This window comes from Chelmon rostratus, chromosome 2 (genome assembly GCF_017976325.1).
Source record: "Chelmon rostratus isolate fCheRos1 chromosome 2, fCheRos1.pri, whole genome shotgun sequence".
Taxonomy (NCBI): domain Eukaryota; kingdom Metazoa; phylum Chordata; class Actinopteri; order Chaetodontiformes; family Chaetodontidae; genus Chelmon; species Chelmon rostratus.
In genome coordinates, this window is record NC_055659.1 from 17,393,183 (window position 1) to 17,408,770 (window position 15,588).

The 15,588-nt window shown below is 41.6% G+C and overlaps 2 protein-coding genes across 2 annotated transcripts in view; one reads left to right on the plus strand and one right to left on the minus strand.

Moving 5' to 3' along the window:
- Positions 1-303: 303 nt before the first annotated feature.
- On the minus strand, positions 304-10,147 carry LOC121618745 (ras-related protein rab7-like). Its single transcript, XM_041954330.1, has 6 exons — positions 9,806-10,147; positions 5,361-5,423; positions 3,669-3,795; positions 3,258-3,476; positions 1,922-2,050; positions 304-1,736 (listed from the first exon to the last, which is right to left on the minus strand). Exons 2-6 carry the CDS (start codon positions 5,411-5,413, stop codon positions 1,641-1,643), a joined length of 624 nt encoding a protein of 207 aa, XP_041810264.1. The 5' UTR covers positions 5,414-5,423; positions 9,806-10,147; the 3' UTR covers positions 304-1,640.
- Positions 10,148-12,893: 2,746 nt separating this feature from the next.
- si:ch211-157b11.8 (fibroleukin) overlaps positions 12,894-15,588 on the plus strand; it is a 2,982-nt gene continuing 287 nt past the window's right edge. The window contains exons 1-6 of the mRNA XM_041945795.1: positions 12,894-13,166; positions 13,798-13,993; positions 14,349-14,426; positions 14,507-14,619; positions 14,757-15,019; positions 15,533-15,588. The exon at positions 15,533-15,588 is cut by the window's right edge and continues 287 nt beyond it. Coding sequence (XP_041801729.1) covers positions 12,894-13,166; positions 13,798-13,993; positions 14,349-14,426; positions 14,507-14,619; positions 14,757-15,019; positions 15,533-15,588 — 979 coding nt within the window. The remainder of the gene's footprint in view (positions 13,167-13,797; positions 13,994-14,348; positions 14,427-14,506; positions 14,620-14,756; positions 15,020-15,532) is intronic.

A 15,588-nucleotide genomic window follows, 5' to 3' on the forward strand; every position in this document is an offset into this window, starting at 1 on the left:
TCACATAGGAAATATGGAATGGGTAAATCAGAGGGGTTACAGGTGAAGGTGCTACACTAACAAGAGTCGGGGAGCTGTCAGTCAAGCATTTGAGGACACCTGTGTGGGGCATTTACCTAAGTTTTCAAACGCTGCAGTTCATCCAAGCATAGTAGCACACAAACTTCATGTTTCAAATCACACCTGAAAACATGGATGGCAAGAAAAAGAACATCTTTCAGTGTGCAAAAGAGGCGTGTCTGGATGCATTAAGACACTGTAAGAAACAACCCAAATAAAACAGAAATTGAGACACATGCTAGACCCATTTATATATTCAAGAGTTTTATTATTTGACGTCCCAATTTTCTTTGACAACATCATTGGCATCGCAGTGATTTTGTTTCTATAAGGAGAAAGAGTAATACCACGGCAGAAAGTAGGATCTTTTCTTTAAATGGAAAGAGAAACCATCCATTTCAGTTCAATCCATCAGCCATTTACCTTTACCATCTATACACTGTAATGCACAATCCGTTAAAAATATTAAGTACTTAGCCAACCTGAGCTACAAGCAGATAGAGAGAACAGCAATAACAAAGACATGACAGAAGACAGGTGTATGCCGTGTTGGTGACACATTGTAATTCCATAGCGCTGAAAGATGTCTGATGAAGGACATAAACACATACAGCAGTAATAGAAGCGGTACAAGTAATGTTACATAAAAGGCAAATATTAATATATCAAGGAATTAATCCATGTTTTACACTGTGGCTGTGTTATCAACGTTTACTTAAATTCTACTTAGGAACATTTCTTCTGCAGTGTGAGGCAGTTATAAACCAATGTACACACAGCCTTGAAGGGAAAAGGCAGTACAATCACCAAAGTGTTCAACAGGTTCTCAGGGGATATTTGGCAGGGAAAACAAAGTGAGGAGGTATAATTTGAAGCTTACCAAAAGGCGTACGGTAGCAGACGTTGCCCAAAATCAGTCATCCCTCTATAACATTTAAAGGCAAAAACATAAAAAGAAAGTGCAAAAAACAAGTATGTGTTTCAGATTGGCTTAAGAAATAACATCAGCCAATTAAAATATATATATATATAGATACATATATATATAGTTCAACTTAATTATTTGTTGACAGAGGCAAAAGAAAGCAAAGTGAAAACAGAAAGAGAGAAGATACTTGGGATGCTGACATTAGCCAACATCATCTCACATTACAGAGCATCAGCCAGTCCATCTAGAGTTCCCAGTTGCACTCTTTGAACATGGCTCCATCTTGCCCACTCAGTGTGAGAGTCAGGGGCCACAGTCAGAAAAATGGGCGGGCGGGGGAGGGGATCACTCGCTATCGAGGCAGGGGACTGTGAGGTCGGAAGGGGTGTCATTCTTCTCTCGTGTGATCTTTGGGCACGGGATTTGTCAGCGGATTTTGATAGAGTACGCTAGTGTATTAAATTGTGTAATATGTGGGGGGGGTACATCCATGTGCAGCGTACTGCGTGATGGGTTGTGTCGATGGAATGAACAGCGGCGTGAAGGAGGAAGACCAATAGGGAAGTCCTTTCCCTGGGAGCGAGGTGCAGGTGATGTAACTGGTGACAGGGTGTTTCAGAAAGCCAAGAGAGAAGATGGTCCAAGTTGTCCCTTAGCAGCTGCAGCTTTCTGCTGAAGGTTTAGCTCTGTCATTCCTATCCAGTTTTATGGGCTCTGGGAATTCATTATACAACTCCACCTCTGTCTCCTGGCAGGCACCAAAAGAGAGAAAATAATCAGCGTAGGAGAAAATTTACATCACAAACTCATAAAGACTGGATTTTAAATAATTACAGCTATTATTGTCGTATAGTCATTGCATAAAGATATGCTAATAACAAAGCACACATCTCTACTGTCTTTTGACCGTCACTTTATGCAACTGTAACTCACTTGTTTGAGGGCGTTACGTGCAATTGTCTGGAATGCCTGTTCTACATTTATGGCTTCTTTGGCGCTGGTCTCAAAGTAGGGGATGCTGTTCTTACTCTGACACCAAGCCTGGGCCCTTTTGGTGGTTACCTGCGTGTATGAGGAGGAAGAGATTCATCAATATGGTGAGCGGAAATGTATAAGGGTGGATTCAAGGTTGTCTCTAAAAGAAAAACTCAGGAATTTTACATCAAATTCTATTACACATAATTCTTTTTTGAGTACAATAGGTTAAGACCAAGCATAAAAAAATAAATGATGAAAGATGGGAGCATTTACAAGTAAATGATTAAGGTCCAATGGCCATCCTTATGGACTCTCAAGACTGTGATAAACAAGGGCGTCTAGTGGCTTATTGATTAAGACACATACTATTGTCCCCACTGCACTGTCCCAGGTTCATTTTCCAGGCAAGGACCTTTGTTGTGACTTGACCCTCTCAGTCTCCCTGCGTTTCATGTCTGTATCTATACCATCACTATACAAACTGGACTGACAGAGAAGTCCAAAATCCTCACAAAAATGGGAAAACGCTGCCAAGAACAAATTTAGATATACCTTGCACTGTTTGCACTGTTGCAAAATCTTTGTTTTGCAACAGTGCAAACACTAATAATATTCTATTATTAAGCCATAGAGAGTAACAAACAGCGATCTTTATTAAAGCTAGAGTAGGGAATGTATTTTAGAAGCATGGTTATACTTCTTTAAACTGGAGGGGTTTTGGTTAAACCAGTCATTTCATTTGGGCCGAATGAAACGACTGAATGGTCGACCTACCTGTCTACCTACATACAACCCATGCACTCACTGCGTATGACCGGAATCTTCACAACGCAGACACTTTGTGAAAGATGAAGGGAGCTAGTCACACATGAAGAGAAACTACAACCAACATTTCCCAATAAATACATGCAAGCTTGACAGCTGTGAGGCTTACAATAGGCATGTTTGGTATTTACATTTATTATGATACTGTTATTTGTCTGACAGTCTGTTGTTCAGCAGCTAACCCAGTAGTACAACGCACTCACCCACAGCAGTGAGCAGTAAGTGCAGGGCCCATTCAGACTGAAAGGTACGTTAGTGACGACTATAAAGAAAAGAGACTCATGTGTTTTCATCAGTCACTGAAAGTGACGCAAGCTCAGAAGCATTTCAGCAGTGCCCACAGCCCAATACCCATTAATGTAGTAAAACATGCATGTCAGCTGAAAACAAACACACAGCTGAAACATGTTCAGAGTAGAGAGATTTAAATCAAGTCATCATAGAGGAATGATCCACTCATACCAACCTGTCTATTCTCCAAGTCAATCTTGTTGCCTAGCACCACGAAGGGGAAGTTCTCGGGATCTCGAGGGCTGGCCTGGATCAGAAACTCATCCCTCCAGCTGTCAAGTGTCTTGAAGGTGTTTGGTGCAGTCACATCAAACACCAGCACACAGCAGTCTGCTCCACGGTAGAACGCAACACCCAAAGACTGGAACCTCTCCTGGCCAGCTGTGTCCCAGATCTGGACAACCACAAGGAGACAAAAAGTGCAGTGAATGGACAAAATTACAGAAGTATTACAACAAATATTAAAAACCGTACAGATACTGCATAACACTGATGCCCTGGTAAAGATCTAGTAAAAGTAGTTACAAATAAAAACGCGCTCTAAATGTCCCAAGATGTAGCATTCCCAGCTGTAGTTGTGCTGTACCTGCATTGTAACAAGCCGGTCATCCACCATCACCTCCTTGGTCAGGAAGTCTGCTCCTATTGTAGCTTTGTACTGGTTACTAAACTTCTTGTTCACATACTGGTTCATTAGGGAGGTCTTTCCAACACTGAGAGTAGAAGACAACAGACAGCAGAATAAAAGATACTGCAGATGGTAGACCAAGAGCTAAATAAAAAGATCAGGTTGACTGATAGCTCAAATGAAAAATGCAGTAATTAGATTAATTTAGAGCTGGGTGATCTATGGATGTAATCTCGACCCCATTTACACTTTTTACCACTTCATGCCACTTGGGCAGATCAGCGAACTCTCATCTAAAAAAAAATTCAAGTGTAAATGCAACAAAGAAGCATCACAGATGGAGTGAAATCTTATTGTTCAAATCACCTCCCAAGTCTATGCACTTTCACAAGTCTGTCAAAAAAAACAACCACTTACAGGGTCTTTTCCAATGTGTTAATGGCATCTGAAGTGACTACACAGTGATTAGCCATCGTTATTCCTGTCACATATAAAGCAACAGGAAGAAAACAGCTCCAAATACAGCCTGGTCCCACACCAGTGCAACCACTGTATGATCTGTGTGGGTGAAAGAGCATTTGAACTCTATAGGTGAGGGAGACATGGAGACGAGCAAAACGTTTGTCTCGCTGGTAGTCCAATTGTGTGATTCATCCACATGTTTGTTAGCTCATGGATAATTGCTAGCTACCCAGCTGAACTGCTTTTTGCTGTATGTAAAGTACTGAAGCTATTTCTTCTGACATTTCTGGCCATTACCATCATTTCTTAAGCTAGTTTGGACCCTCGTTTACATGTAGCAAAACAGAACAGATGCAAACAAATGGATGAACTGGCTCAAACAAACACATATGTGGGTAACTGCATTTGGATTTTATGCGAAAACAACACGCTTGAAATGTCGAGTATGGGTCCCAGTATTGCATGGGATGTTGTAATTGATGTAATCGTAATTACAAAATATACTGTGGCTTAATGTTCCCTTTTCCTGTCTGAAAAGCTGCAGTACAGTAAAAGTGTTGTGATTTTTCACAACGTTGAATGTTTCACGTTGCTGTTCATGTTTTCTGTTTTTTTAGCCAAGATGGAAAATTTCCTAGCCATAGTTTTATGACATGGTAGCTAATGTAGAAAACTACCATCAATCACAGACAAAACATTATCACATTATCAACGAATGAAACCAATTAAAACTGCATTTTTCCCAGTACTGCTCAGCTACAGTTTCTTTAATCACAATGTCTATTGAACTTGAACATTTTAAGAAAGGCTGTGAAACATCAAGTGCCCCTAGACTAGTCTTTGTATAACAACTGAATTACTTCTCACAGACAATCACGTGAATGAATGCCAGTGATTAAGTCTTGTTAGAGCTGCAGATAAAAAGCTGAAAAACAGCAGGGCTGTATTTGGAAGGAGCAGAGCTCTGCCTGGAGACAGCCTATGACAGAGTAACAAACTCTTGCCAACAAGGAAATAACACTAATGCATTTGTAATCTTCAATGGCTCAACTCAAAACAAAAATAATACCTTGGCATTCAGGTTTTTTTCCCCACCAAAGGACTTTCAGAACACACCTGATGATGATTTCCTATCCTGCATTGCTGGTTTTTACATGTAGAAGGGAAATGTGTCACATTGTGACTCACCCAGAATCTCCCAAGATGATGACTTTCAAGAGCACTTTCTTCCTGGATGTCATTTTTCAACAGCTGCAGAAAGACAAACAGCAAAATGTTTAACATCCAAAGAGAACTCAGTGCCTTCCTAAACGCTTCATTGCAAGTCACAAAGTAATCACCAATTTCATGTGGTTCAGGGACAATACAATCAGTACAAAGGTGAATGTGTTCTATGCAGACAGGCTCTTTGGAAAACCTCTACAAATTTGTGTGTAGTTCCTTGTCCCTGGACCAATCAGGTTTGAATACCATTCATTCCAGTCATGTGCTTTCTAAGCAGCGAGGCAAATCACGAGGAACACATCATTCTTTCTCTCTCACGCACCACAGGAAGTTACCTCCTAGAGGACTGACTCCTTCTCTATACTACAAGGCCAATCCAAATGACTCATCTGCCATTTTTTGCTGATATTGCTGTCACTAAGCAGACAACGTACTCTAGCACATGTGGATCTCAGTACGCAATCAAACATTGAAACTGCTAAAAGGCCTTTATATGCAACTTTTGTCATCAAATGTAATTTTAATAATTTAAATATTCAAGCCTGAGGCACAAATTTGGCAATATTTGCATGCAAATATTGCAGAAATCCTGGTCTTCAACAATAAATGTGACTTGAGTCAGTAATTGACTTTAATTTCAGCAAGGTCGTAATTCACCATTGGGCAATCTGTGTAATTTCTGAACTCTCAAAAGCAGTAGTGAGCATTGAAGTGCATCATTCCCTCCAAATGCTCAAAATGATGATCTGAGATACTGTCCAATACATGAATGAGTGAGTAAATTCTGTACTATCCCTCACTAGCTGAGGTGATTCCTTTAGAAAATGCAAAATTGCAGCTTGGAGATGTTTCATTCAACCATGTTTCTGCAAAGGTAAGGAAGTTAATAGTGCAATTTTAGACAGAGAAGGAAAAACAGGAGCTAAGAGATGTATTATTATAACTCTCTTTGATGTTTTGTGAAAATAAAAACATCTGTTCCCCAGATGGCATATGTGACATTAGGGCAATTACTGTGATCTTAACAATGCTGAAATACAGCAAATTCTTCACTACAGGTACAATCCTGATCATTGGTGTAATGATATCTACAGTATTGCCCCTTCCTTCCAGTATTTCATTAGGGTGGACAAAAATATAATAACTTCACTTTCTGTGGGGGGAAACGCGACAAAATGAACCATGGGACAGTAAAATAAACAAAAAATGGCTACATTCCAGATTTAAGAGGTTATCTTTAAACCTTATTCATATGCAAATAGGCAGAACAGACTAAAATAAACCTTGATTTCATAAGAGGCTGCTTTATCTTTTTTCACAGTTGTCTTTTCTTGCCAAGTACACAGTCCAGCACAATGCAACTGAGAAGGTCTACTATAGGTGTGCACACTCTCAGTCAGTCTGGTGGGAATATGCAACTAGGATACAGTGTTTCCTCAACACACTGAACCACACACTAACACTGAATAATCTGAACTCTCTTAAGACAAATTGGTATATGGGTACGTAAAGTAAGTGTAAAGAAAATACAGCCTGATGTATTTGTGAGTGTGATATAGTTTTCAATTTGTAAACAAAAATCTTTTTTAAAAAACTGCCTGTTCCTTATTTTTGGGGAAAAACAAGTCGTTACTTTCATCATTTTTTGGCAGTGATGCACATTAACCGGTTAGGCAATAGTTTTAACATAAATCTTGACGTTTCCCATGAGTTTCTTTACACAAGTCAACATGTACTTCATGCGCAAAGCATAAAAGACAATTTAGACAAGCCAATCCATCAACCCAAGCAGGTTTTCTGACCAAAGTATGGAACATGAGCAATACTTAGATTTTTTTTTTTAACTTTACAAACAACAGTATGAAAACCCACAACCTTAATTCAAAAGATACACTGAATGAGAAGCCCTTAAATTAAATCCAACTTCTCAGACTAAGCCTAGAAAACACAAACACTTCAGTTCCCATCAGGTGCTGGAAAGTACACTTGCGTTCTTTCTGGATAGACTGAGCATAGCACTCCAGTGACTGACACTCTGTGAAGCACAGATTAGCTGACAGAAGCATAAACAACAGCTCATCACTGAAGTCTAGGCATGGTCAGACCACTGTCACATGATTACAGAAGAAACTCAACTCAGATCTTTAACCTTTGACAAACAGCAGAGTGTAAAACATTGATTGCTAAATGTCCACTATCATCTCTGACAGGCAGGAAATCAGGTGAATGCCTCTCGCTAAGGAGAAATACATTAATGCACCAACAATACCTGACAGGTTTCACTGACACTAGTTGAAGCATTTTGTGATAAACACTGTACTGTTTAAATTGCCCTTTAAAAAATATGTATATGGAATAATTTGTTGTGTCTAGATGTATATTTTAGTTTGCCATGATTCTGTGTTAAGAAATGAGTGCTGCTGGTTTAGAGTACTAATGTTTCATGGGCTGTTAAGTCTTTTGTTACATCATCTTGCATGAAAATATCCAAACAGTCAGATCATTTTGAGTACTTTACACATGTAAGAATTAAAAACGATGACTGGGCAAGTATCTGGCATTAACCAAACCTTACACATTGTGTAATAATGACCAATAGTTAGAATGGTTTATAGTGGCAACTGCCCATCACAGCACTGCCTGTTATTAATATCTAACTGTTCAAGGATTCATATTGAGAAATGTGTGTTAAAATCTGTCAATCTAACGTGAGTCCAACACATTTTCCCCCTCTGCCTGTAAATCACCGGCACAAGCTGCTGAAATTCACAGATCACCTCTGATATGGATTATGCATGCACACCCACAAACAGTCGCTGGACTAAATATAGATTTGGAAGACTGAGTTCAGATGTTTCTCAATGCTCAAACCCATCTCCATGCATCATAAAGTTAGGCCATCTTTATGTTTCCTGGTGAGCTCCATAATGTGCATTTTGATTAGTGTCCATGTGATAACAGATGGGCTTTTGGGGGGTCTATCTCAGGGTTAACAAAAAGAAAAAAGTGAGTATGGCCAAAATCAAGCATACTGATGGCATGGAAAATAAACAAAGATATAAACAATAAACAAAGATTTCTAAATATGTAATTAAATCACAATAATACAGCACTAGAAATGTAGTATACAATATATTGTGCAGTAAAAAATTTCTATAAAAAAATGCTTTCAAAGGAATAATTTACCAACACTTACACAGCAATGCATTGTAAACCCTGTTTGGTGATATAATTCACCACTGTATCAAATGGAAAAACAAGTTTGAAGAAAAATATTGCTTTCCACATGAGCCTACACACTCCACTATAAACACACAAGTACTCCAGTACAGCGGAGCAAACTGGAAGGTACACTGTGCAGTGGAAAATTAGACGCAGCTGTGTACGCTACAACGTCAACTGAGAAAAAAAAATTCAGGCGTTTTAGCTATGACAAGCCAACCTGAACATAAGTCGTGCTGAACCACTACATTCAAAGAATCAACCACTTCATGCCAACTCGTGGGGTAAACTGAGTAAATCTCAAATAAGGGCTGATCCAAACTACTGGGCAGGTATGTCACAATCAAAGTTGAGTATCAAGTAACCTGAGATGAGCTGTTTGCACTGTAGGAAAACATGCCGCTACTGCATCTCTCTCAGTCTTTACACTCTGAATGTTATGTAATTACAGTGATTTTAAAAACCAAATGAGAAAAAATTAAGAAAACAAGATTCGATATGAGTATCAGACATCATTCGTACTTGAATAATAAAGAAATACAGGACTTTTATGCTTGGAATGGCAATAGGTTTCAGGTAACACTTCATCCAAGCAAGCTTTCTGGCACAAGTAAAGGGCGTTGTTGATAATTATATTAAGTACCAATGAGTCACAACAGAAACAAAAACTGTTGAACACAGAAAAAACAAAGGACAGTTCTGCCTGGCAACACTACGGCAGAGCTGCAGCATACTTCTCTAATACAGCATACAGACAGGAGACGTGCATTAAACTCGATACTTGCCACCATCTAAACATGTTACCAACACCCACCTCGACATTTGATTAATCAAACATCCAAAAACTGGTAGATTTGAGGAGAAAGCTGTAATGTGCCCCGCAACCCCTCCTTCTCTGCATGTCTGAACGCCAAATAAAAATCAAAGTATCTACAGAAATCAATATTTCCATCTTTTTATCACGCTTTGTTCGACTAACCGGCCGGCCTCGTATCCTAGGTTTCCCTTCCTTGTTGGAGTCGACCCAGAGGAGCCACAGGCCGGCCTTGTTTTTGCCAACCAGCTTCTCGAAAAACATTGCACCACCATTAGCCGTTATAGCGTTGGCGTTAATAGGACGTTAGAGGAATTGATGACTTAGCAAATATTACACATGTGAACAGACTTTTGTCGTTTCGAGAACTTACTTTCAACTTGTAACACACCGGAGAGCCGACTTCTTGACGGGAAACGACCTGGGTGCGAGCTAACTAGCTGTTATTGTTCAGGACAGTTAGCGTTAGTGGCTAACTAGGCGTTACGTTAGCTAGCTAGCTCGCTCGCTAGTACTGAACTCGTAAAATAGCGTTAATTTGGCAATACTTCGTTTCAAATCTATGGAAAAATGCGCTGCCCTTTGCGTCAACACTTACAAAATCTGTGCCGAAAATTGTCGTGGCAGATTATCAACAACTGCTGTGTAAATTTGGCACTTTGCTGGAATGCTTGCCTGCCTGCGAGCTGACTATCTGCTACCCCCAGCCTCTCTGTTCCCCTTTCACTTCCTCCTCCAAAACAACGCCGGCGTCTACGTCAGACGCAGCTAACTAATAATCCCAGCCCACTCACGACTTCTTTCTTTTATGTCTATCACATACTAATCAACTGGACATGACGGGAAACACGGAAACACACACACACACACACACGCGCGCACACACACGCGCACACACACACACGCGCACACACACACAAATGGGGGACTCATAAAAGACAGATCACAAACAAATCCATAAATCGCTGGTACCTAAATAACTTCTTTCAAGCTTCAAAGAAACATAAGTTGTCTGTTAAAATGTAATGTCTGGAGTCCAAGCTGAGATAATGACATCTTCAGTGTAATCTTCTGAGACACTGGCTGAGTGGCACATGTCCACTAAACTCAACTTAATGTGTTAAATCAACAGAGTGCCCCTTTAAAAGCTGAGGTTCTGAAAGCCATTTGTCCTTGGAAACAGCAGTTTAGAAAGCAGTCTCATGGTCCATTTTGTAGCCTTTCTGGAGCTTTTGAACTTTTTTTTTTCCCTTGCCAGACATGTTTTCAGCCTTCATATGTCAGCAGGCTCAAGATGGACCCCTGTCATGGTGTCCCTTACTCCTGACCCTTTGGAAGTCTGTTTATTTTTATATGATCAAGATAACATATTAAAGACATGCTGGTTCAGTGAGGTTTATTGTAGTGAATCCTTGTGTAAAGGCAGAGCTGTGATGATCCACCACTAGAGGACAGTGTCAGCTCATTTTTGGAGTGAATGAACCAAGTGGAGTGGTGTTCCCAGACTTTAGCCCACATTTATATTTCGGGTTAGGGTTGAGCAATGTAGAACTCATGGTGCTGAGAAAGTGTAAAGGTCAAAGACAGGTGAGTGATTTGCTTCTTCAGGGTTACTGTCTTTGTCACCTGAACACAAAAACACAGTATTGCAGAAGTGTGCTGTGATGAGAAGTCAGGTCAGCTTTTACAGCCTGTGTGCAGACTGTCCCTGAGAGAAAATTTATTTGTGCTGAGTTTCTGTTTGAGTTGTAACTGCTGACATGCACAGATTACATCTCTCTCGATTTCCTCAGTCACACATATAAAAAGTAAATTTGCGTTACTGTATAATAATACTTTTCGTTTCAGTTTCCATCTCTTCAGATGCAATTAAACTGAACTGAATTAGCTCACAATAGTCCCAAATAGTCTCTTCATTGGCCTTACTGTGGCATTATTTCTTGTACTGTTCTGTCTTGTGCATGATATTTATTATGTTCTATATATATTCACTTTATAAGATATGCTGTTTTTTTCTAGCTCTTTTAGTCACAGTAGTCATATAATGTAACACCGACTCAGTTGCAGTTAATTTATTCAGTTTATTAACAAATAAATGAACTGAAATAAAACAAATGTAAATGTGTTACTGCAGACATCAGAACTGTAGCATCTTATTGTTTACCATATTCTCAGTGTTACAATGATCATTTATTAACAGCATATTTAAATCTTGCGTACCAAGAGAAAAATATGTGAATTAACTAACATAAAGATCCTGCCTCTTTACTCTTCTTTGCTCTTAACTCTTGACTCTACTCTTCTTTAACATCTTCACTTAAACTCAGACTCTCATCTTGATTTCCATCCTGCTCCTTCTTCATGTGTAAGTGTGTCGACATGTGTGTGTTTGTGCCCCTTGTTAGTGGGAGTGTGGCACTGCAAGATCCTGATGGCCGGTGTTTATAGTGGAATTCCTGCCTTCCACCTCCTATTGAATGCAGAGTCTTTATGGCCTCTTTGGAACTCAGTTTGTAAACACAAACACTGGAACACAAAGAGACGCGAGTGACCAAGTGGTGCTCAGGAGGAAAGGAGCCACATACTTTGAGCATCTGCTGCATTTTCATCTCTACAAACATTGCCGCGTATGCACATTGATGGGTCAGGGTAAGAGGAGGTTAACGTCTTTTCAGAGTGAGTATGGGGTTCTTGAGAGGAACAAAAATATATTCTAGCATGAACATACAGAATGTGAAACAGGTATGATCACAGATGCAGCTGTAGAGCTCACCCACAACATCAAAAAAATGACAATTTATCTGTGAAAGACTGGTGTTATACATGCATAATGTTACGCTGCACATGTGCTCAAGACAGAGCAGGATTTCTATTCACGTTCTGGGTGCATGTGTGTGCGTGCGTGCGTGTGTGTGTGTGTGTGTGTGTGTGTGTGTGTGTGTAAACATGCACCTCTGTGTGTGGCTGTGTGGGAGTCTAAGAGAGAGAGAATGAGATGAGTTAGGGAGATGGACAGATTGTGTGTGTGTGTGTGAGTGTGTGCATCAGGGGGTGGGTGCATTAGTCCGTGTCAGACAGCAAAGAGTGCCGCAGTTATCTAGGAATCTGAGCCAAAGAAACCTCACTAACAGAGAGACAGCAGGAGACAGAGGAGGACCGAGAGTGAGATGAACTGAGTGGGGAAAAAAAAGAAGAAGAGGATGAAAGAAGCCCAATAAGCAGAAAACAAGACAGACAAGGACAACAGAAAAAACAAAACAAAAAAGGACAAGTCAGCTCCACCTGAAGACGCAGTTATTGAGATTTAAAGGAAAGAGAAGCTTGCTGAGAATCATCAACAACAAAAGGACAAACAATTTCTGACTTAGGGGACGGAGGCTTTCGTCCTGGAGGAAAAAGTGGACCGCTGCTTCAGAGTTTAAGACAAAGGCCAGGACACGCTTGCATTTCTGCATTTTCCCATGATTCCATTCGGTTCTCTTGGTTTGCTCCATCTGCTGTCACTGTACGTGGGAGCGCTGCTGTCCTCAGATGCATCTCCTGCCTGCACACACCCTCCCTGCAAGGACAGTCTGGTGGCTGCACCCATCCAGTCTGGCACGGGAGCAGTAGTGGGTACCGGGGCCTGTGAGGGTCAAACTGGGACAACAGCCTGCAGGATGGGGGTCTCGCTTCCAGCCATCTCCAATGTTCCTCGGAGGGTGGAGCACAGGCACGACATCCCCCAACCTAAGGTAACATTACTTATTGGTAGTCATGTGCTGTACCTTTGCACTAATCTTAAAACGTTATTTTAAGAAAAAAACTGATTATGCAACTTTTAATCACGCATTTCTAAGCCATGGCTCAGAAACAGTGAGAGCCAAGTTTAAGTGGAGCTGACTTCCTGTCTATTCATACACATGTGCTGGGAGCCTGAGCAGTACCGGCAGGCAGAGGCCAGCAGGTCCTTCCTCATGGGACAGTCGGCACACTAAACTTGGCACCACCTAACAGCCATGGAGCAATGACAATCAAAGAAGGGATAAAATTAGGTCTGCTTTAAAAATGTCCTCATCATATGTTTGTGCTGAGCTCATGCAGCAACAGGTGTGTGAGGGACATGATTACAGTGGCTGATGTAAGTGTAAGAGACAGATCGAGCGTGACACAAAACATGCCACTGAGCTGTGAGTTTTGCTTGCGGATTAGCATTTGAGATGTCATCTTCCAAAGTGGAGGACACATGATTATGCACACGCACAGCTTCATTTCCTTTAGCACTATTTCATTCAACAGCATTTGGCAGCGTTCACTCACTGATGGTTGCTGACTTAATGTGTGACACAATGTCTTGAGAAGTACCTGTGAGTGCTGTCTTTGCAGACTGGAGGTGTCAAAGAGCGTCTGGTTCAGCTGCAGCGCTGCATGCGCTCTCTCCAGGAAACAGGGGGCCCCTGGAGTCACGGGGGCCAGGAGAGTGACTCTCTAGGGGCCATCCTGGCGCTAATGGCAGCTGTACTGACAGAGTGTGACCTCCACTGTCACAGCCAGGCCCTCGGGGCGATGGCCAAGAGACTGGGTGAGTGGTACACATTTATATCCCCCTGCAACACACACAAATGCACACACACACACACACACACACACACACACACACACACACACACACACACACACACACGCCAGCGCAGTCACTCCCCCACACATAGTAAACAGAACCTCAATGAGGCCTGCTAAGTGTCGGTCATAGGTGAGTGCATAGGAATTTAACTGCGCTTCTGCATGTTCACAGAAAAACTCTGTGTGCAGCCACACATACTGTATGGCTCACAATCTGAAGACGCTCTGACGAGCCGTCATACAAACTCTGTGCAGAATATAAAGACAAAGCTTCAGTGGGATGTGTCTGAGCTAATCTCTGTCTGGGTTGACAGAGAGTGCAGCTGTGGGAAGAGAGGGGGAGAAAGACCTGCTGCTTTTCCTGAAGAGCATCACCCAATATCCTCCCACAGGTGAGGGCTCTGGGGGTGATCACATGATTCAGTTGTTGTTGATTAATGTGAAGTCGAATAAAAATGTGTGTGGTTCTCAGTTGCCCCCTTGGAGAGGTTACATCCTCGGGACTGTGCAGAGATTTACAAGCTCGGGATCAAAGAGAATGGAATCTACACCGTCCAGCCTGACCTGCACAGACCGGCATTGGAGGTATTTCAGATTCACCACACTCATAAAACACTCTGCCCACCCGCCCACCCTAGTCCTCTCCTTTTAGAGGTGTCTATGCTATCTGTGGACGTCTAAAATCTAGGCTTTATAATATCAAAGTCTTTGTTTTGGCTCAGGCTAAATGTGACATGGAGACGGCAGGTGGTGGGTGGACGGTGATGCAGATTCGGCAGGACGGCTCGCTGGACTTCAACAGGACATGGCAGGAATACCGGGAGGGCTTTGGCAGTCCGCAGGGAGAGCACTGGCTGGGGAACGCAGCGCTGTACGCCCTCACCTCCACTGGCCAACACCAGCTCCGCATTGAGCTGGAGGACTGGCACCAGCAGAAGCGCCACGCTACCTACAACAACTTCAAAGTGGCCTCAGAGGCACAGAGGTGACACACAGCAGGAGCACAAACACACTCATTCTGCAACAGCCATTCAATACCTTAAAGCCCCTGAAAACTTGACTATAGGTGTTAAGAATCTTTCTCTAGAACAGACATGACTGAAATACGCAACAATACAAGTTTAGAAAGAAATGTCTTAGTGAGGAACTGATTTTAAAAAAAGCTTTGTCAGGCTTTTAACTAAAGCAGACAGAAAAACTGTAAAATCAGTTTTGTGTCTGGAAGTTTCAGTTCAACAAATGAGGATGCACTCCTCAACCCTCAAGCTTTTCTTCTCGTATAGTAGTACGATACCAAGCATCCACATTTTTAGCATCCACTGAGCAACCAAAACTCTTTCTTTTCAAAGATCACACATCACATAGGAGGCACTTTTGCCCAGACCTTTAACTGGTCTAGGATCAGTGGAATGCATGGCTTTGTGTGTCTGTGCGAGACTTAGATGGTACACACAACCCTCTCAACAAATGGGTCACATGTTGCTTCTCTTTCTTCCAGGTATCGTCTAACAGCTCGAGAGTACTCTGGCGATGCAGGCAACGCACTGAGCTACA